The sequence below is a fragment of the Mobula hypostoma genome, chromosome 28, assembly GCF_963921235.1.
Source record: "Mobula hypostoma chromosome 28, sMobHyp1.1, whole genome shotgun sequence".
Classification (NCBI taxonomy): domain Eukaryota; kingdom Metazoa; phylum Chordata; class Chondrichthyes; order Myliobatiformes; family Myliobatidae; genus Mobula; species Mobula hypostoma.
Window position 1 is genome coordinate 228,272 of NC_086124.1, and position 23,463 is coordinate 251,734.

The window sequence follows — 23,463 nt, forward strand, 5'->3', positions numbered from 1 at the left end:
GCAGAACTTCCATTAGTGCCCTTGGTTAATTCCCAGAATCTTGGAACATTCTCTCATAAAATTGGCAACAATACTATTTTTCAAAAATTTTCGTTGGATTTATATAATACAAAGACTTGAAAGGAAGGTGTGGGGTGGGGGAAGGTATTGGAGATGGTTTATCGCCGAGAGTTTCCCATCACTTCCACTGAAGATACATTTTGAATAAAGCGCAACTACTGCGGAGTCGTGCGCTCGACCACTCGCTTTCCGTCAGGCCACCACCATTTTGGCCGCAGAGTCGTTTCTGGAACGAAGGTTTCCCATTTGGGAAGATGGGTGAGTGATTGAGGGAAGGGTCGGGGGAGAGAGCTGGGCGGGGGTCGGAAGGGCGGCAGGCTGAGGGAAGGTGACATGGGTCAGCGAGGGAGATGGGGAGGGTCCGGGAGGGAGGGAGTTAGATACAATACTGTGCAAAAGTCCTAGGCACCCTAGTGCAAACGAGCTGTGTGTGTGTTCATTACTACATATAGCAGAACTAGTTCCCTCTCCACTTGTAGTAATTGTTCTTTCTAATCACTCTTACATGCTTTTGATGTTATTCATGACAAAACTATGGAGGTCTCGTTAGGATATTGAGTGAGTTTTGTGTGTTTTCTGACGAATGGAGATGTATACAAAGAGAACCAACCTTCCCATCCCACTGAGACAGCCTGTACCTTCTAATTTCCACTGCACATTTTTTCTGCCCCCTTCCTCTGATTTGATTTTCACTGATCTCTCCACTAACCTGTGCCACAGCTGTCTCATTTCTCTTGAATTTATTAAATGCGAGTCTCCTGACACCTGTAGTTCCCCTCCACCTGCAGTTCACACACCCATGGCATTTTGTTACCCTGGATTTTGCATTTAGGTATCTTTATCTCCTCTTTATACTGTGCCTAAGGAACATAGATTAACACCATCTTTGAAAATGCACCATCAATGAAGCAGTTAGCTTTGAGGATGAACTACTGTGGTACCAGTTGTTGGTCAGACTCCGAAACCTGGAACTTGAGTTCCTACATCTGGTGGCTTTCCCTGCACTTGTGCTTGTTCAGAATATAGGAATCATCCTTCAGTCCACATGTGATATTGAATTATGAGTGTGACTGGTCTGAAATATTCTGCCATGCGTTTCTTTATGAGCTTATGTCACTGAGTAGAAATAATGTAACAGAATGGAACTTGTAGATAGACACAAGTTTGCTAGTCCTTATGAAGGGTCTTGGCCTGAAATGTCGATTGTTTATTCATTTTTATAGATGCTGTCTGACCTACTGAGTTCCTCCAGCACTTTGTGTGTGTGTGTTGCTCTGAATTTCCAGCATCCACAGAATCTTTTGTGTTTAGAATGAACCTCTTTCTTTTGCTGCACTAAATTGACCACTCACCAGCTTCTGAGCTTTTATCCCATAGAAGTAGTAGTCCATGGAACTGAGGTAGTTGTTTCCTGGAGGAGGGAGCAGCAATGGACTTTTGTTTTGAAGTGATCCAAGTACATTGCCCCTTGAGTCAAGCAGATTTCATTGTGAATTTCAGTTATATTGAATTGATGTAGCAAACTGATTCTTTTACTTTTGGATAATGTTGCAAGAATGCTAAAACATAGAGCAGTACAGACCCTTTAGCCCATGATGCTGTGCCGGCCTCAATGTATTCTAAGATCAACGTAAGACTTCCCTCGGACATAACCCTCCATTTTATCATCATTGTGTCTATCTACAAGTTTCTTAATGTATGTGCCTGTACCACTACCCCTGGTAGGGTGTTCAATCCTCCCACCACTCTCTGTGTAAAAAAACAATGTACCTCTGTACTTTCCTCCAATCACCTTAAAGATACGCACCTTGTACTAGCCATTTCTGCCCTGGGAAAAAGTCTCTGGCTATCCACCCTCGTATCATTTTGTACAGCTCTATCAAGTAGCCTCTCATCCGACTTCACTCCAGAGAGAAAAATACTAGCTTGCTCAGCCTATCTTCATAAGCCGTGCTCTCTAGTCCAGGCAACATTGGTTATCTTGTAAAGTATTCTGTGGTTTTGTCAGACTCATAAGAATGATCAATCATAAGAAACTACTTATGGAGGAAGGAGAAATAAAATGATGTGTATGAAACATTTTTATTATCATTGTTATGTCCTTATGACCTCACAATACACTTCAGCCAATAAGTTGCTTTTGAAATGTAGTCACTTTTAGGCAGCCAATTGAAAAGACAAGATCCTTGAGATGAATGGCTGCTTAATCTGTTTAGCTGTGCTGGTTGAGGAATGAACAGTGGCCTGGATAACCGAAGAATTAGCTTCTCCATTTTGGGGTAGAAGTGAATGGAATCGTCTGTGTCTTGACCATACGAACGAGGTCTCTTTTTTATCATTCTTCAGGAGGTGGGCATCAGAGGGAAGTCTTGGAATTTATTGACAGTTCCTAGTTGTCCTTGAACGTGGTGCTGGGCCTTTATGAACTACTGAAACCATGTACTGAAGATATTCCCACAATGCTGTTGGGTAGAGAGCTTTCTAACTTTGCTTCAGTGATAACGTAGGTTTGGTAATTAACATAAAGTATTAGTAATCACAGCTAGGAGGGTGTGTTATTTTGTTCTGCAGGTTTAAATTTGCATTGAATATAATCTGTGATTTATTTTGGCGAGGGCGTGGAGTCAAAGGAATGGATGTTTACTAGTTTGACAAGGAAAGAAAGGCTGTGGTGAACAACTAAATGCAGGTCTGTCAACGTGACACTGGTGGCTTCAGTGGAGTTATGAACCTTGGAAATGAACCTTTGGTTCAACCTATCCATGCCAACAGGTCTCTGTGCGTTAATCCCATTTGCCTGTAATTGGAATAATTAGTGGCTTGTCATAAATCCACATTTCAAGAGGTTCACAATCAAGGACTTTCACGTGGATCTGAAAATGGCAATGCAGGTAGACAATGTGGTGACTCACCACTCTTGTCATCATTTGTCAGGCCGATGAGTGCAAAAATCTGGCAGTTATCTTACAACTGTACAAGATGTTGGTGAGACCACACTTGGAAGGTTGTATACAATTCTGCTTCCATACCTGCAGGAAGGATATCAATACACGGAAAAGGTCTTCTAAAACCCAGAGACTTTTTCCCAGGGTGAAAATGGCTAATACCAGGGAGCATAATTTTAAGTTGATTGGAGGGAAGTATGGGCGGGGGGGATGGTGCCAGAGAGTGGTGAATGTGTGGAAATCCCTGTTGGGGTGGTGGTAAAGTATATGGGGGGGGGATGGTGCCAGAGAGTGGTGAGTGTGGAAAGCCCTGCTAGGGGTGGTGATAAAGTCAGATACATTAGGGACATTTAAGAAACTCAATTAGATAGGTGCATGGGTAATAGAAAAGTGGAGGGCTATGTGGCCGGGGGGGAGAGTTAGATTGATTTTAGAGTAGGGTAAAAGGTCAGCACAGCATTTGGGCCGAAGAGCCTGTACTGTGTTGTAGTGTTCTGTGTTCTAAGATTCACAAAGATGTTATTGGGACTGGAAGTATTAAGTCATAAGGAGAAACTGGATAGGCTGGGGCTTTTTCCCTGGCATTTAGGAGCTGAGGGTGACCTTTTAGATGTACTTTAAATGATCTATTCAATATATGTATACTGTAATTGACTTATTTATTATTTTTTTTTACTTTTTTCTTCTAGATTATGTATTGCATTGAACTGCTGCTGCTAAGTTAACAAATTTCATGACACATGCCGGTGATAATAAACCTGATTCTGATTCTAATAAGAATCGTATGGATAAGGTGAATAATCACAGTCTTTTTCCTAGAACAGGAGAGTCTCAAACTAGAGGGCATAAATTTAAGGTGAGAGGGGAAAAGTTTCAAAGGGACATTAGAGGCCTTCTGCTAGTCGGGGTCGACCATGGTTGTCACATCCCAGCTGCCAAAGTGAGTCGCAGGCCAGGGCAGTTTGATATGGAAAGCAAGCTGTTGCTCATGTAACAGGCTTCCCCTTTCCATGCAGCTGATGTATGCAAAGGAATGGTAGAGACCGATACAGTTTGGCACCAGCAGCGTCACAGGAGTTTCCAGTCAGTGCTGAACTCAATGTAGGACTGCCTTAGGGTCTCCAGTCTGGATATTCCTTGGGATTTAATGCCAAAGCCTTCCCCAGGAGTGGGTATAGCACAAGACAGCGGAACTTTCCTTCCAGATGAGCTGCCCACTATGGTTGACGAGCCCCATCTATCCAAAGTGACTGGCTTAAGGCACCAGTAACCTGCCTTTGCCCCTTCTCCTGTCAGTAACTGTTCCACCAGGCCTAGTAGTTCAGCCACACATATAAGTCAGGAGCTGTATTTGGTCGTCAGAGGCTATTTGAGGCTCACACCATTGGGAGCATTTAATAGGTAGTGGGAGCTTATCCCCACAATCATCCCCTGGCTCTGACAACCTTAGGGAACCAACAGGTACATGAGGAACGACTTTCTCACACAGCAGTTGGTGGGTATGTGGAGCAAGCTGTCAGAGGAAGTGATAGAGGTGGGTACAATGGCAAAATTATAGTATGTGAAAGGCATTTAGACAGCTATGTGGATAGGAAATGGTTTGAGGGTTATGGACAAATGGGATTGTTCAGGTATATAGATTGGAGAGTTCAGAGGGTTTTGCACAAATAGGACTAATTCAGCTTGGGCTGAAGGGCTTGATTCTGTGCTGTAAAGGGTTGATTGTTTATGACAGGAAGTGTAACAGGTTGGGAAAAAGGCATAAGATGGCTTGTCCCTGTTGGTTCATATACTGCTTACAAGAGCATTATGTTTTAACATTAGACTTTAGCAACAGGAGTTGGCCATCTGGCCTTTTGAGTTTGCTCTTCATTAAGACAGTGGCTGCTCTTTTGCCCTGCACCATTTTCAAGCATACTCTTAGAACACAGAAAATATAGAATTATAGAGCACATCTAGTCCATATTGACCATTTTTTCTGCTTAGTTCCATCTACTGGCGCCTGGACCATAACTCTCCATGTAACTATCCAGACTTCTCTTAAATGTTGTAATTGAACCACACCCACAACTTTGGGCTGGCAGTTTATTACACATTCACACCTCCCTCTGAGTGTCCCCCTGTCTATACGTCTCATAATTTTCCAATACTCCAGGGAGTAAAGTCCTAACCCTGGCATAAATCTATTCCTGTAACTCAAGTCCTTAAATCCCAGCAACATCTTTGTAGCTTTTCTCTGCACCCTTTCAAGTTTATGATATCTTTCCTATCAATGTTATAAGACCATAAGATAAGGAGCAGAAGTAACCCATTCAGCCCATCGAGTCTGCTGCACCATTCAATCATGGGCTGATCCAATTCTTCCAGACATCCCCACTCCCCTGCCTTCACCCCATACCCTTTGATGCCCTGGCTAATCAAGAACCTATCTATTTCTACCTTAAATACACTCAGTGACTTGGCCTCCACAGCTGCTCGTGGCAGCAAAATCCACAGATATACCACCCTCAAACTAAAGTAATTTCTCTGCATCTCAGTTCTAAATGGACGTCCTTCAATCCTGAAGTTGTGCCCTCTTGTCCTAGAATCCCCTACCATGGGAAATAACTTTGCCATATCTAATCCGTTCAGGCCTTTTAACATTCGGAGTGTTTCTATGAGATCCCTCCCTCATTCTCAGGAACTCCAGGGAATACAGCCCAAGAGCTGCCAGACGTTCCTCATACGATAATCCTTTCATTCCTGGAATCATTCTTGTGAATCTTCTCTGAACCCTCTCCAATGTCAGTATATCCTTTCTAAAATAAGGAGCCCAAAACTGCACACAATAGTCCAAGTGTGGTCTCATGAGTGCCTTATAGAGCCTCGACGTCATATATCTGCTCTTATATTCTATACCTCTGGAAATGAATGCCAACATTGCATTCGCCTTCTTCACCACCGACTCAACCTAGAGGTTAACCTTTAGAGTATCTTGCACAAGGATTCCCAAGTCCCTTTGCATCTCTGCAATTTGAATTCTCTCCCCATCTAAATAATAGTCTGCCCGTTTATTTCTTCCACCAAAGTGCATGACCATACACTTTCCAGCATTGTATTTCATTTGCCACTTCTTTGCCCATTCCCCTAAACTAACTAAGTCCCTCTGCAGGCTCTTTGTTTCCTCAACACTACCCACTCCTCCACTTATCTTTGTATCATCGGTAAATTTAGCCACAAATCCACTAATACTGTAGTCCAAATCGTAAAAAGCAACGGTCCCAGCACTGACCCCTGTGGAACTCCACTGGTAACTGGTAGCCAGCCAGAATAAGATCCTTTTAATCCCACTCTCTGTTTTCTGCTGACCAGCCAATGCTCCACCCATGTCAGTAACTTCCCTGTAAATCCATGGGCTCTTTTCTTGCTAAGCAGCCTCATGTACGGCACCTTGTGAAAGGCCTTCTGTAAATCTAAGTAGTTTTTAAAAGCTTCTCAATCCTCCCAACTCTAGCTATTGCTGCGCTGCTGTCCTTCCTGCAAATGTCCCTTTCCAGTCAACTTCAGCCAGTTCCCCCCTCATGCCATTGTAACTTCCTTTACAGGTATTCCACTGAAATACCAACACATTGGATTTTATTTTTTCCTTCTCAAATTTCAATGTAAACACGATCATATTGTGATCACTGTTCCGTAAGCATTCCTTAAACTTAAGCTCTCTTATCACCTCTGGATCATTGCACAACACCCAATCCAGCACAGCCGATCCCCTAGTGGGCTCAATAACAAGCTGTTCTAAAAAGCCATCCCTTAGACATTCTACAAATTCTCTCTCTTGAGGTCCCGTACTGACTTGGTTTTCCCAATCCACTTTCATGTTAAGATCCCCAACAATTATCATGACATTGCCTTTCTGACATGCCTTTTCTATCTCCTGCTGTAATTTGTAATCCACATCTCGGCTGCTGTTTGGAGGCCTGTATACAACTGCCATTAGAGTCCTTTTTACCCTTGCCCTTTCTAACTCAACCCATAGAGATGCTACACTTTCCAGTCCTATGTCATCTCTTTCTAATTATTTAATATTGTTTCTTATACATGTAAGGGGGCTTCGACTTTTATGTTACTGCGGAGGCACACCACCCCTGTGCCTACTAACCTATCTCTCCTATATACCGTATATCCTTGGATGTTCAGCTTTCAATGGCAGCCATCCTTTAGCCAAGTTTCAGAGATGGCCACCATGATATTGATATTGCGTTTGGTTTATTACTGTCACACGTACTGCTGCCTGTGAGGAATTTGTGTGTTCACCCCGTGACCATGTGGGTTTCCGCCAAGTGGTCCCACTTTCTCCCACGGTCCGAAGACGTACTGTTTGGTAAGTTAATTGGTCGTTGTAAATTATGCTGTGATTAGGCTAGGGTTAAAGCGGAAGGTTGCTAGACAGTGCAGCTCAAAGGGCTGGAAGGGCCCATTCTATGCTCTATCTCAATCAACAAATAAATAACATATAGTGAGAAAAGTATTACTACTGATTCTTTGCATGTTATCTATCAGAGATTTGGATGATGGAATTGATAACTTTGTGGCCAAGTTTGAGGATGATACAAAGTTAGGTGGAGGGGTGGATTGTGTTGAAGAAGCAGGAGATCTGCAGAAGGACTTGCACCAATTGAGAGAATGGGCAAAGAAGTGGCAGATGGAATACAGTGTTGGGAAGTGTATGGTCATGCACATTGGTAGAAGAAATAAAGGCATAGGCTATTTTCTAGTTGTGACGAGAATACACATAAATTAAGATGTTAGCTGGCCTGGGCTGGCACCAGTGGGATCAGCAGTTGGTCTGCCACCTGTCTTCAGGAGAGAGAGAGAGATAAGGAAAAACAATGAAGCAGCATTTGGAGATGTTAATGAAGGAGACATCGGTCTGGGTATTGTCAAGATCGGCTCCCCCTTTGAACCCTGAACTGTTTGAAGTGATGGACAGGCGATACCCCAGCAGGGGGATAAAAAGGGACAGGATCGCTAAGGCAGGACACACGACATCCTGAGGTAACGAGACCCTGGAAGCAGTGCGTCTCCCACAAGTCGGTGGGAAGTTTTGGACGGCTGGTCGCGGGACAAGCCATAGACGCACAGGGTAGAAAGGCACGATCGGCGGGAACCTGGTGTGTGTCCACCCTTGCCTGGGTGCCAGGTTCACCGCAGAGAAACGATCGTATCGGGAAACAGAGGGGTCACGGTCGGTGACCTCAGGTGACATCACAAAGGACTCGCCCGAAGGCTGCCTGCGCAGGTCTGTGTGTGGAAGCCGTTTTGAATATTCATTCGTTTTTTCTCTCTCTCCCTTCCCCCCACATTGTCCATCGCCACGGCAGCGATTACTGCGAACTGAACTAAATGGAACTGAACTTTGCGTCACTTTGAAACTGGTCATTTACCCCTAGACAACGATAGAGCTTGATTGATCCTGTTATCTTAATTCTGTGTACATGTGTGGTTATCATTGCTGAACTGTTGCATTTATTATCCTTTTGATTAGAGTACAATGTTGCTTGTTTCTGTAATAAAACTGTCTTAGTTCTAGTAATCCAGACTCCAACTGCGTGGTCCATTTCTGCTGGTTTGGCAACCCAGTTACGGGGTACGTAACATAGTCAAAATTCAAAAACCTGAGGTGCAAAGGGATTTGTGAGTGCAGGATTCCCTGAAGGTTAATTTGCAGATTGAGTTGGTGGGAAGGAAGGCAAACGTAATGCTGTTGCTTTATAAGGAACTGGAACGTATTGTGAGCAGTTTTGAGCCCCTTACCTAAGAAATGATGTGCTGGCATTGGAGAAGGTCTAGAGGAGGTTTACAAGAATGATTCTGGAAATCAGAGGATTAAGGTATGAGGAACGTTTGATGGCTCTGGGTCTGTACTCGCTGGAGTTTAGAAGAATGAAGGGGATCACATTGAAACCTATGAATATTGAAGTACCTAGATATAAAGTGGATGTGCAGAGGATGTTTCCTACAGTGAGGTAGTCTGGGAACAGAGAGCACATTCTCAGAATAGAAGGATGTCCCTTTAGAACAGAGATGAGGAGAAATTTCTTCAGCCAGAAGGTGGTGAATCTGCGGAATTCATTGCCACAGATGGCTGTGGAGGCCGTCATTAGGTATATTTAAAGTGGAGGTCGATAGGTTCTGGATTAGTAAGGGGAGAAGGCAGGAGAATGGGGTTGAGAGGGATAGTAAATCGGGCATGGGATGGGAGAGTGGACTTGATGGGCTGAATAGCCTGATTCTGTTCCAGAGTCTTATGTTCTTTAGGAATGTACATCGTATGGCCTTCATTGACAGAGAACTTGTGTAAACATATCTTATTGCAATTATATATGGCCTTAAGAGATCACATCTGGAATATTTTATGCAATTTTGGTCTAAAAAAAGATTTACGTGCAACAGAGGGAGTTGGTGAAAATTCACCAGATTGGTTTCTGAGATGGCAGTGTTGCCATAAAGAAGGTAACGAGCAGGAGTGAGAGATGGTTTAATTGAAACATAAAATTGTTAGTGAGTTTGACATGCTAGACATGTTTCCCCTGCTAAGGAGTCCAGTGGAGTGAATTGTTACAGTACATTTTGTAGATGCTGAACATTTCAGTTGTAGTGCACTCATAGCAGTGGAGATAAATCTTCTGCATTGTAGGATGGCTGCCAGTCAAGCTTGGCTGTTTTGTACTAGATCAGGGGTTCATGGACCCCCCCCCAATTAACAGTATGGGTCCATGGCATAAAGAAGGTTGGGAACCTCTGTGCTAGATGGTGTCATGTTCCTTTTGGGAAATGGACAGTTTTCTGTCACGTTGCTACCTTGTGCCTCAGAGATGGCAAAGAACAAATTTATTTGGGTTGAATATCTGCAGACTCCTTGTCAAGTAATCCATCCAGTCCCCTACCTTGCTCTACTCAATTGTCCTGCAAATTATTTTCCCTTAGTTCTTAACCAACTAAAAACCCTGATTGACTTTCTGTCACCCATACTGCAGAGAGTTACAAATCATCAATCCCTTCTTTTCCTTTAATTTCCTTGCCTTTTGCCGGACACAGTAAATCTGTATCCTTTGGTTTGTTAATGCAGACAGCTGTTTTATCATATCTAATCTTATCTTAATTTTGTACAATACTTTTTCAATTATTCACTCAAGTTCTTTTGCTTCAGGGAAAATGTCCAACCAGCTTCATTCTAATGTAGTTAAAATCCTTCATCCCTGGAAACACTAATAAACCTCTTGTGCATTACATTTTTTTTTAAGTGGTTTCCTGAGAGAAATGAAGGGAGTAGGGGATGAGCAGGTGGATAGTTGCAGAAATACAGTGACTAGTAGACAGAACTGGTTTGATGGTAATTTGAAAGTATCATTGTTACTTCCTGTTTCTTATCAAATTTCCAGGCCCACTTCCTGCAGGGACATCACAGACACATCAGAATGCAGAAAAATGCTTTTGCTGTCCAGCTTTGTGTCACCATCACACCTCATAATTTAGCATATCAGATGAGCAGAGTTTTTCTTTGACTAAATATTGGGGAAAAAATCTTTTGTTTTTTGATTTGCCATAACCTTGACCTCTGAGTCTATTCCTCCTGATGACTACTTGAGGTGGAAACAATTCACAACCTTGTGTTCATATTTGATAATCCAGAATTGAGCTTCTTTCTTTTTAAATCTTTTTATTGAGTAAGTATACAAAAAAGGTAAGCCATATAAACATTAATACAATGTTAAAGTATAATAAAATTCCAAAAGGTATCAATACCAAAAAAAAATACTACAAACAATGTAATTTAAACATTAAAAAACCAAGATAACATAATAGTATACTAAATTTTATATATATCAATGGAAAAAAAAGAAACCCCCCCCCCCCAAAAAAAACCCACCGTGCAACTAACTAAAAGCAAGGCAAAGCAATGGGCTAACTTGAAACCGAACAGAGTTAAACTTAAAATCACGTCCTCAATCCCGACCTCCATTAAAAACAGTGAAAAAAAAAACAAGAAGGGTAAATATTACATTAAATGAAAATATCGAATAAAAGGTCCCCAAATCTGTTAAAATTTAAATGAAGAATCATAAAGGTTACTTCTAATTTTCTCCAAATTCAAACATAAAATCGTCTGAGAGAACCAAAAAAAGGTAGTTGGAGCATTAAGCTCTTTCCAATGTTGTAAAATACATCTTTTCGCCATTAAAGTAAGAAATGCAATCATTCTACGGGCTGAAGGGGAGAGATTACTAGAAATTTTAGGTAGTCCAAAGATAGCAGTAATAGGGTGAGGAGAGATATCTATATTTAATACCTTAGAAATAATATTGAAAATATCTCTCCAAAAAGTTTCCAAAGTAGGGCAAGACCAAAACATATGAGTTAAAGAGGCTATCTGCCCCGAACATCTATCACAGAAAGGATTAATATGCGAGTAAAAACGCGCTAACTTATCTTTGGACATATGTGCTCTATGAACCACTTTAAATTGAATTAGGGAATGTTTAGCACAAATAGAGGAAGTATTAACTAATTGTAAAATCTGCCCCCAATCATCCACAGAAATGGTAAGCCCCAATTCCTGTTCCCAATCTACCCTAATCTTATCAAATGGAGCTTTCCTAAGTTTCATAATAATATTATAAATCATAGCCGATGCACCTTTCTGACATGGATTGTGGTTAATTATCGAATCTAAAATATATGTAGGAGGAAGCATTGGAAAGGAAGAAAGTATAGTACTTAGGAAATTTCTAACTTGTAAATATCTAAAAAAATGTATTCTTGATAAGTTATATTTATTAGATAATTGTTCAAAAGACATAAGGGAACCATCTAAAAATAAATCCAAAAACCGTAAAATACCCTTAGTCTTCCAAGTTTGAAAAGCGCGATCCGTAAAAGAGGGAGGAAAAAATATGTTACCTAAAATAGGAATCGCTAACCCGAATTGATTAAGATCAAAAAATTTTCTGAATTGAAACCAAATGCGCAAAGCATATTTAACTATCGGGTTAGAGACCTGCTTAAGGCGTTTCGAATCAAAAGGGAGAGAGGAGCCTAAAATAGAGCCAAGTGTATAACCCTGAACAGATTGTAATTCCAATGCTACCCATTTAGGAATAGATAGTATATCCTGGTCAAGTAACCAAAATTTCATATGTCGAATATTAATAGCCCAATAATAGAATCTAAAATTAGGTAATGCTAAACCTCCATCTCTCTTAGCTTTCTGTAAATGTATTTTACCCAGTCTCGGATTCTTATTCTGCCAAATAAATGAAGAAATTTTAGAGTCAACTTTATCAAAGAAAGATTTTGGAACGAAAATTGGTAATGCCTGAAACACATATAAAAATTTTGGCAAAAAAAACATCTTAACTGCATTAATACGACCAATCAAAGTTAAATATAAAGGAAACCATTTAGATGAAAGTTGAGTAATATGGTCTATTAATGGTAAAAAGTTAATCTTAAATAAATCTTTATATTTACAAGTAATTTTAATCCCAAGATATGAAAAATAATTATTAATCAATTTAAATGAGGGTGCAGGTTCACCACTGGAAGATCGGAGAGCACAGCGACGTGTTCTAATATGTCTCCACCACTAAGTGAAAATTTAAAAAGAAATGCAGATGTTGGGCATCTGATATAAAAAGAGAAAATGCTGTCAAATCAACAGTGCCTGTGGAGAGAGAAAGGGGGTTAATATTTTGACACTTTTCCAGTTCTGACAAAACATCTTGTGCTGCAATGTCTTTCCAGATATGCTGTTATGTTTGCTACTGCTTTTGCATATTTTCATTTTAATTTTTTCTTGCAGAAACTGCCAGCAGTCCAGCAAAAGAAAACTACAGAATGAATCGTTACAAGAACAAAGCATTAAATCCTGAAGAGATGCGTAGGAGAAGAGAGGAAGAAGGGATTCAGCTAAGGAAGCAAAAACGAGAACAACAGGTATATCACTGCAGTCTGGTTTGGATTACTGTGTAAATACGCGGGACTGATGAAGGGTTTCAGACTGAAACATCAACTGTTTACTCTTTTCTATAGATGCTGCCTGACCTGCTGAGTTCCTGCAGTATTTTGCATGTCATGCAGTGATGCAGGATGTTAGGATGCTCACTACTGTGCATCTGTAGAAGGATGTGAGTGTGGAGATGCACAGTCCAGCTGTCTTTAAAGTAAAGGTGTTAGTGAACTCTCCTGATTGTGTTCTGGGACTATGAGAGGATGTGTGAGATGTGCACTCCCAGGAGTTTGAAACTGCTTGCAGTTTCCACTGCGTTACTGCTGATGTAAAGAGGGGTGTAAGTGGTGTCCTTTGTCTTGTTGATGTAAGGAAATTGACAATCATGTCTTGAAAAGAGTCCACATGTGTGTCCCAGGAAGTTGTGGTAACATATGGAAGAAATCCCCTTGCAGAGAAATTTACTTGATTTAGTGATACAGTGCGGAGTAGGCCCTTCTGGCCCTTCGAACCATGCCGTCCAAGCAACCTCCTGACAACCCCGATTAACTGAAACCTGATGACGGGACAATTTACACTGACGAATTAACCTGACCAGTATGTCTTTGAACTGTGGGAGGAACCTGGAGCACCCTCGCATTCCACGGGGAGGCTGTACAGAGACACCTTACAGACGGTGCCAGAATTGAACTCCGATCTACAGAATGTTCCGAGCTGTAATAGCATCGTGCTAACCATAACACTACCACCATAGTCATGAGTGAGGTCTCAGAGACTAGAGGATTACTAATATTATACCCTTACAAAAGGCTGCAAGGAAGTTTCTGGGGACAACAGAGTAGTGAGTATAATGTCAGTGTTGGTAAGTTATTAGTTCTGAGATATAGGATCTGCATGCTTTTGGAAAAACACAGACTGATAGGTATCATCAGCTTGGCTTTGTTTGTGGGATATCACATCTCACGAGTTTTTGAAGAGGTACTGCATGGAAGGCTGGTCTGGGAGGTTGGATGGGGCGCTAGTCAATTGAATACAAAATTGGTTTAACTATAGGAGACAGGGTGGTTGTAGATGGTTGTTTTTCAAATTGATGGCCTGTGACCAGTCGTGTACTGCAGTTACTTGCTGCTAGGTCCACTGTTCTTCATTATTTACATTTACGATTTGTAAGTCCCAACAGTAAGATTGGTGTGATGCTCAGTAAAGAAGATTCCAGCAAGATCTTGATCAGTTGGCTGAGGATAGCAGATGGAGTTTAATTCAGATAAATATCAGCTGTTGCATTTTGGCCAAACAAATCAGGGCAGGATTTGCACAGTAAATTGTAAGACCCAAGAGAGTGTTGTTGATCAGAGAAACTTTAGGACACAGAAATATATTTTGTAGTGACACAGGTAAGCAAGATGGTAAACAAAACTTATTAGTTTGCTTGCCTTTATTAACCAGGATATTGAGTGTAAGAGTTGGATTCCGTGTTATATGTTGGAGTACTGTGTACAGTTCTGTTGTTCTGCTAGAGAAGATGTCAGCAAACTGGCAAGGCTGCAAAAGCTTGCATGGGACTGGAAGGTTTGAGTTATAAGAGAGAATGGTTAAGGTAAGACATTTTTCCCAAGAAGGTGGGAGGCTGAAGAATGACTAGATGGAGGTTTACGAAAACTTGAAGGGTATAGATAAGGTGAATATCTGCAGTCTTTCCCACAGAATAAGGCTGTCTATAACTAGAGACCATAGATTTAAAGTGCTGGAGGAAAGATTTAAAAGAAACCCGAGAGGCAATTTTTTCACACCGATAGTCGTGGCTGTATACAAAGAGTTCCCAGAGGAAAAGCTAGTAGTGGGTATAATATGACAGTTAAAAGGCATTTGGACATGTACATGGAAAAGGAAAGTTTGCAGCAAATTTAGGCCAAAGTAATTGATGCTATCTCAGTTATGGAACTTGGTTAGCATGGATTTGTTTTCTGTGCTTTGTAGCTCTTTAACATTAGGATTCTGTTAAATATACTCTGGGGAAAGTGAGCATTTTAAAAACTGAGTTATTGATCTTTCCACAGCATTGGCTTGTTACTCAACACTTACATTGTAAAGGTGGGAAATACATAACTATATAACCATATAAGTGCTTCAAGAGGCTGGTCATGCTGTGTACATACATCTACTGATGCTTCTGGACACATCTCAGTGATGTTCCTGGAATCATCGGGTGTTTCGGGTCTTCCTTTCACGACCCCATAGACACCTAGTGTTGCATACTGAAGTGTAGCGGGAGCTGGAGACAGTGAGAGAGGCTGTTGGAGGCCTCTGCATTTGTTTCGTTCCCCACCTCCCCCTCTCCCCCTCTCCCCCTCTCCCCACTGCCCCTATAGGATTCGCAAACTTCCTAGCACCACTATATGTACATCCACCATGATGAAGTGCTTCAAGAGGTTGGTCATGAAACATCAACTCCTGCCTGAGGAGTGACTTGAATCCTCTGCAATTTCCCCTGCCCTCACAGCAGATCAATGGCAGATGTCATTTAATTGGCTCTTCATTCAGCTCTGGAACACTTGGACAATGTTCTCAAGATAGCGCTGGTGATACACAGTAGAATTTTGCGAGCAGCTAACAAAGCTACTAACTATACTAAATATACTTTTTCTGGATTATAATCACTGCAGTCTGAAGCCTGTAATTTCCTCTTTGGAGTTGAGCATTTGAACCTTCTGACCAATCTGGCATTTTTGTGATATCCTGAGGAATTCAGTGAACTCAAGAATGCAGGTATGACCGTGTTGGCCAGTGCTGGAGTGGACTTCTAGCCAGATTGAAGCAGCGAGGTCCAGGCCAGAGAACACAAAACGAACCATTGTTCAGTTGCGTTAAACACTGAGCCCGATTAAAATATTAAGGTGTTGAGGCCTAGGGCAGAGAGTGATCCAGTGTTCAGCTCACTACTCCGTGTCAGCCAGGATCCCTCACCTGAGTCCATCCCTTCTCCCTGTCTTCTTGCTGCTACCATCGGGTGCAAGGTGCAAGAGTCTTAATGGTTGTACTTGCCTTAGGGCTGAACTGGCCACTTGTCTATGGACTCGCTTTCAGAGACTCTGCGATTCATGTTCTGTGTATTATGTGTTTACTTTTTATTGTTTGCATGATTTATTCTCTTTTCCTCACATTGGATGGTTGATGGTCTTTCTTGTGTGGAGCTTTTCGTGGATTATATTGTGTTTCTTTGCTTTCTTCTGGGTTTACGATGGCGCTACTGAAGTCTGGCGACAGGTTGCTGATAGTACAAAAGGCAAGAAATTTGACTAAAAACATTATTAATAACACTTTTTTTGAGGTACATTGTGTACAAACAATGAAGAGGTGAGTGAAGATGAAGCTGACTTGAGGGATGAGCCATGTTTGTGTGTTGCAAAATCGGAATGGAACATGGTTGAGACATTGTCAAAGTCGTTGGAGGTGGTGTCGGTGTTGGAGATGGAGTTGGAGTGAGCGATTCGGAGAGGAGTTGAGGCAGAGGAGTTTCCGTGCCTGTCCACCTAAACTGGGACTGAGTTTGGATGAGCACCGAGCTGATTAGAAAAGTTCAGAACAATCTTGGGCTTGGCAGCAAGTTCTAGACCTGGAGTGTATTGTTGTGGCAGGACCTGGGTCCTAGTGCAGGGCACAATCTGGTGTTTGGATGATTTAAATACTGGCCAGATAGACTGGAAAAGCAGAATGTCGGGACCGGAGACAAGGGCCGAGCCAATTTTACTTGCTCTTACGTCATATTCACCCCGTGGTGCTAAGGCTGTGAGACTGCCCCAGCTACTAAGTGTTTGTGTTTGCGAGCTTCGTGGTGAGTTGTATGAGGAACTGACACTGAGGCAATGGGCCTACTCCAGCTGTCCTGGGATTCGGGTCAATGGACTCAGTTTGGTGTGGAGTGCTGTTGCTTGCTCTTATTGTTTGCATGATCTGTGTTTTCATTCTTTCTCTTTCTCTGCACATTGGGTATTGGTCTTTTTTTAAATTGGGATCTTTCAGGTTTCTTGCTCTGTGGCTGCCTGTAACAGATGAATCCGAAGTTTGTATAATTTATACATTCTTTGATAACAAATGTACTTTGAATCCTGCAAGAAGATGAATCTCAATGTTGTAAAGAGTATAGATACTTTGATAATAAATGTACTTTGAAGTTAAAGAGGCATACATCAGGATGCTCTTCATTGATTACAACTCAGAATTCAACACTATCATCCCCTCAACTTATAACTAAGCTCCAAGATCTGGGTCTCAATATCTCCCTGTGGAACTTGATCCTCGATTTCCTCACTGGCAAACTGCAGTTAGCTCAGATTGGCAACAACAACTCCTCCACACTCACCATCAGTACAAGCGCACCACAGGCTGGGTGCTTAGCTTCCTGTCCTACTCACTTTATGCTTATGACTGTGTGGCTAAGTATAGCTCCAATGCCATATTTAAGTTTTCTGACCTCACAACTGTTGTAAGCTGATTCAAAGGTGGCAACAATTTAGTATATAGGAGGGAGGCTGAAAATTGAGTGAACAATGCCACGACAGCAACCCCTACTCTACGTCAGCAAACCAAACAGCTGATTATTCACTACAGGAGGAAGATGCTGGGGGTCCATGAGCCTGTCCTTATTAGGGGAACAGAGGTGTAGGGGTCAATAACATTAAATTCCTTGACATAAACATATCAGAGGATCTGTCCTGGAACCAACACGGAAGTGTCATCACAAAGGAGGCGTGATTGAATGCAGAGCATTCTTAATTGACCAAATTTTGCTGCTGTGTCTTATGGTCAGGGTCTCATAGAGTATATAAAATGATGAGGGGTATAGATGGGGTTGTTTTCCCAGTTTTGGGGAAATCACAAATTGCACAGCATAGGTTAAGTTGTGAGGGGAAAGATTTAACAGGAATTTGAGAGAGATTTGTTTACATAGAGGGTGATATGTAAGTGGAATGAGTGGCCAGAGGAAATAGTTTGGGCAGGTACATTAAAATAGTTGAATGGGTACGTGGGTAGGGATGTTTGGAAGGATATGGTGTACACGGGACAGGCTTAGATGAGCATCTTGGACAACATGGATCAGAAGGGCTGAAGGGTTTGTCTCTGCACCGTATGTCTCTAAGAGTTTGAGAGCTTCTTCAAAAATGGAGAAATGGAGCTTCTTCAGGATTGCCCATTCTTGCAAGAAGAATCAGAATCAGGTTTAATATCACCGGCATATGTTGTGAGGTAGTGTTCATGGGTGTAGTGTTCATGGGTTCAGTGTCCATTCAGGAATCGGCAGAAGGGAAGAAGCTGTTCCTGAATTGTTAATATGGGCCTTCTGGACCTAATCCTGTACCTCTTCCCTGATAGTAGCAATGTGAGCAAGTCATGACCTGGGTGGTGGGGGTCTTTCCTTTTTGAGACATCGCTCCTTGAAGATGTCCTGGATACTTCGGAGGCTAGTGCACACGATGGAGCTAACTAAATTCACAACTCTCTGCAGCTTATTTCGATCCTGCGCAGTAGCCCCCACACCCTCCCCCATACCAGATAGTAATGCAGCCAATGAGAATGCTGTCCACTGTACATCTGTAGAAATTTGTGAGTGTCTTTGATGACATACCGAATCTCCTCAAACTCCTAATGAAATATAGCTGCTGTTGTGCTTCTTCATAGCTGCATTGATATTGTGGACCCAACATAGATACTCAGATCTTGACACCCAGGAACTTGAAATTACTCACTCATTCCACTTCTGATCCCTCGATGAGGACTGTTGAATGTTTCCTCTTACTTTTTCTGAAGCCCACAATCAGTTCTTTGGTCTTATTGGCAGTGAATTAAAAGTGTGCTAAAAACTAACAAATACTTCTTGATTGAAATCATTAATGTAATCATTACTGTTCAGATTGTCATTCCAGCTAAAATATTACACCTTTTCATCTACTCTTCGATCACTGAAAATCAGAAACTCTTATATCCAGTTGATAGTTTTCACAAAATACTTATTTTGCACAACTGTCAGTTCTTGAGATTTGATGAATCTTATTCTTTTCCAGCTGTTTAAAAGGAGAAATGTGGAAATTATTAATGAAGAATCTGCCACATTTGAAAGTCCTCTCATGGATTCATTTGTCAGCTCTTCGGCAGCAGGGGTAAGAACAGTATATGACGTATGTCTTAATTTAACTAGTAACCATGCGGCAATGGTTTGGAATTAGCCACCTTTAGGGTGTGAATTCATATGGTGAATTATGAAATTGAATTGAATAATTTTAGAACAGAATAATATTTTGTTATTAATATTTTTAAAAATATGAAACCTTCAAAGTAAGAAGGGTGCTGCTGTGGTCTGCATATGACTCAACTTGACATTGGTAGCAGACATATCTACCTAGTGAACACAGCTAACTCGAGGGAAAAGGACAAAACGTGAACCAGAGCATGGAGGAGTGATGGAATTCATTGTGGCGTCCATTACCATTGACTCATGTTTCAGGAGTACTTTTTCATCTAGCCTTGAAGGCTTTGGTGTAGTACCATGGTGTTATTCTCTGTAAATAACATGCGGTGTGGATAAAACCTTTAATATATTTATCAGCAAATACCCAGGAACAAGCATATTTTAATGTTCTTAAATTGCTTCAATACTAAAAAAACTCTGATACAGTGTACATCTAGATTCTTCTATTTATGGAAGCCTTTCAAACTATATCTTTAACATACATGTCCAAACAAATACAACAGTAAATGAGTGACAAGCATAGAAACAGGTTGTAAGAACTTCTTTTGATATGAGGAAAAAGGAAAAAGAACTCTCAAAGGCAGCTGTAGGTCCCTTGCATGTAGAGATGGAAGAATTTATAATGGGGAATAAGGAAGTGAGAGGAATTACGTAGATTCTGGAATACATTGAGTGTGACTGATGTGGCCACACTGTGTAGAAAAAGAAAAAGGGAGAGGGCAGGAACAAATACCCGTCAGTCTAATATTGATACCTTAGGGCAGCCTTGTATCGGCTGTGATATCAAGATACACAATGACTAATAATACAATTCAGTAGAGTTGACATGGATTTATGGTAAGGAAATCATGTTCGATTAACCTGATATTTTCTCTAGATTTAGTCTTAGACCAGATGAAGGAGCTCCGGGAAATAGAGTTAATGGAAAACGAGGCCAACCAAGTTGACTAACTGAGCAAATCCTATTTGTCTGTGTTTGACCCAGGTTCCTTTATACTTTTTTATATCTTCTGAAGGCTGTTCATAAGGTGCCAGAGTGGTCATTGGTCAATGAATTAGAGCTCATGGAATTGGGAATGATAGACCAGTTGTTTGATAGAAAACAATGGGTCATCAGGCTGTTGTAATGAGGTGGCACGGAGACTGGTGCTTGAACACCAGTTATCCACAGTTTTAACTAATGACTTAGATGAGGAGGTCAAATCTAAAATTAGCAAATTTGCTGATGAAATGGACTTAAACGGGCTTGTGACTGGTGATGAGGATATTCAAGAAAGGTCATAGGGATCATTTGGTCAGGAGAGGTAATAAGGATAATCTTGGCAATGATACACCATTGAGTCTTATGGATGGGATTTACAAGCATTTGGAGGAGCATCTAATCAAGGGTAGTCTACATGGCTTTGTGAAGGGAAGATCGATCCGCATGAGCCTAATTGAGTTTTTCAGAGAGATACCATAACAAATTGATGAAGTTAGAGCAGTGGAATCAGAATCAGGTTTATTATCACCGGCATGTGACGTGAAACTTCTATAGTTGTACTGTGGAGAGTATGCTGACAGGCTGTATCACTGTCTGGTATGGAGAGGCTACTGCACAGGACCGAAAGAAGCTGCAGAAGGTTGTAGATCTAGTCAGCTCCATCTTGGTCACTAGCCTACAAAGTATCCAGGACATCTTTAGGGAGCGGTGTCTTAGAAAGGCAGCATCCATTATTAAAGACCTCCAGCACCCAGGGCATGCCCTTTACTCACTGTTACCATCAGGTAGGAGATACAGAAGCCTGATGGCACACACTCAGCGATTCAGGAACAGCTTCTTCCCCTCTGCCGTTCAATTCCTAAGTGGACTTTGAAGCTTTGGACACTACCTCACTTTTTAAATATACAGTATTTCTGTTTTTGCACATTTTTTAATAATCTATTCAATATACATGATTGGTTTACTTATTTATTATTATGTTTTATTTTATTTATTTTTTTTTCTGTCTGCTAGTTTATGTATTGCATTGAACTGCTGCTGCTAAGTTAACAGATTTCATATCACATGCCGGTGATAATAAACCTGATTCTGATTCTGAATTCTGATTAACTTAGCAGCAGCAGTACAATGCCATACATAATACAGAAGAAAAAAATATGGTGTATATGGTTTTTAGTAAGGTGTTTGACAAAGTCATCCAGAAAGTCATGAGAAGTGGGATCCATGAAGACTTGGCCGTGTGGATTCAGAACTGGCTTGCCGATAGAAGGTAGAATATGGTAGTAGATGGAGAGTATTCTGTCTGAAGGTTTGGTGACACGTGGTTTTCTGCAGGATCTGTTCTGGGGCCCCTGCTCTCTGGTTTTTAATAATGAGTTGGATGTCAAGTTTGAGAGGTGTGTTAGTATGTTTGAAGATGACATGAAGGTTGGTGGTGTTGTGGATAGTGTAGATGGCTGTTTACAATGGGATACAGACAGGACGTTGAGTTGGGCAGACGAGTCATTGATGGAGTTCAATTGGAAAAGTGTGGGTTGACACATTTTTGGAGGATTAAACTTTAAGGCTAAGTACAAGGTGAATGGCTGGATTTTCAGCAGTGTGGAAGAACAGAGGGATCTTAGGGTAGTGTGCACATCCCTCAGTTGCTGAGCAGATTAATAGGGTGGTAAAGAAGGTGTTTTGTGTGTGTTGGCCTTCATTAGTTGGGGATTGCAGCTGTATAAAACTGGTTAGATTACATTTGGAGTGTTGTGTTCTATTCTGGTTGTCTCATTGTAAGAAACTTTAGAGCGGGTGCAGAGGAGATTTACCAAGACACTGCCTGGATTAGGATTAGAGAGCATATAGAACATAGAATAGTACAGCACAGTACAGGCCCTTCGGCCCACAATGTTGTGCCGACCCTCAAATCCTGCCTCCCATATAAGCCCCCACCTTAGATTCCTCCATATACCTGTCTAGTAGTCTCTTAAACTTCACTAGTGTATCTGCCTCCACCACTGACTCAGGCAGTGCATTCCACGCACCCACCATTCTCTGAGTAAAAACCCTTCCTCTAATATCCCCCTTGAACTTCCCACCCCTTACCTTAAAGCCATGTCCTCTTGTATTGAGCAGTGGTGCCCTGGGGAAGAGGCGCTGGCTATCCACTCTATCTATTCCTCTTATTATCTTGTACACCTCTATCATGTCTCCTCTCATCCTCCTTCTCTCCAAAGAGTAAAGCCCTACCTCCCTTAATCTCTGATCATAATCCATACTTTCTAAACCAGACAGCATCCTGGTGAATCTCCTCTGTACCCTTTCCAATGCTTCCACATCCTTCCTATAGTGAGGTGACCAGAACTGGACACAATACTCCAAGTGTGGCCTAACCAGACTTTTATAGAGCTGCATCATTACATCGCGACTCTTAAACTCTATCCCTCGACTTATGAAAGCTAACACCCTATAAGCTTTCTTAACTACCCTATCCACCTGTGAGGCAACTTTCAGGGATCTGTGGACCGGTATCCCGAGATCCCTCTGCTCCTCCACACTACCAAGTATCCTGCCATTTACTTTGTACTCTGCCTTGGAGTTTGTCCTTCCAAAGTGTACCACCTCACACTTCTCCGGGTTGAACTCCATCTGCCACTTCTCAGCCCACTTCTGCATCCTATCAATGTCTCTCTGCAATCTTTGACAATCCTCTACACTATCTACAACACCACCAACCTTTGTGTCGTCTGCAAACTTGCCAACCCACCCTTCTACCCCCACATCCAGGTCGTTAATAAAAATCACGAAAAGTAGAAGTCCCAGAACAGATCCTTGTGGGACACCACTAGTCACAATCCTCCAATCTGAATGTACTCCCTCCACCACCACCCTCTGCCTTCTGCAGGCAAGCCAATTCTGAATCCACCTGGCCAAACTTCCCTGGATCCCATGCCTTCTAACTTTCTGAATAAGCCTACCGTGTGGAACCTTGTCAGATGCCTTGCTAAATTCCATATAGATCACATCCACTGCACTACCCTCATCTATATGCCTGGTCACCTCCTCAAAGAACTCTTATCAGGCTTGTTAGACACGATCTGCCCTTCACAAAGCCATGCTGACTGTCCCTGATCAGACCATGATTCTCTAAATGCCTATAGATCCTATCTCTAAGAATCTTTTCCAACAGCTTTCCCCCCACAGACGTAAGGCTCATTGGTCTATAGTTACCCGGACTATCCCTACTACCTTTTTTGAA

At 41.7% G+C, this 23,463-nt stretch overlaps 1 protein-coding gene across 1 annotated transcript in view; it reads left to right on the forward strand.

Annotated features, from left to right (window-relative positions):
- Window positions 1–285: 285 nt before the first annotated feature.
- The window catches only part of LOC134338907 (importin subunit alpha-7), an 85,045-nt gene continuing 61,867 nt past the window's right edge, over window positions 286–23,463 (forward strand). The window contains exons 1-3 of the mRNA XM_063035088.1: window positions 286–318; window positions 12,847–12,980; window positions 19,053–19,148. Of these exons, the coding sequence (XP_062891158.1) occupies window positions 315–318; window positions 12,847–12,980; window positions 19,053–19,148 (234 nt within the window). The 5' untranslated portion in view covers window positions 286–314. The remainder of the gene's footprint in view (window positions 319–12,846; window positions 12,981–19,052; window positions 19,149–23,463) is intronic.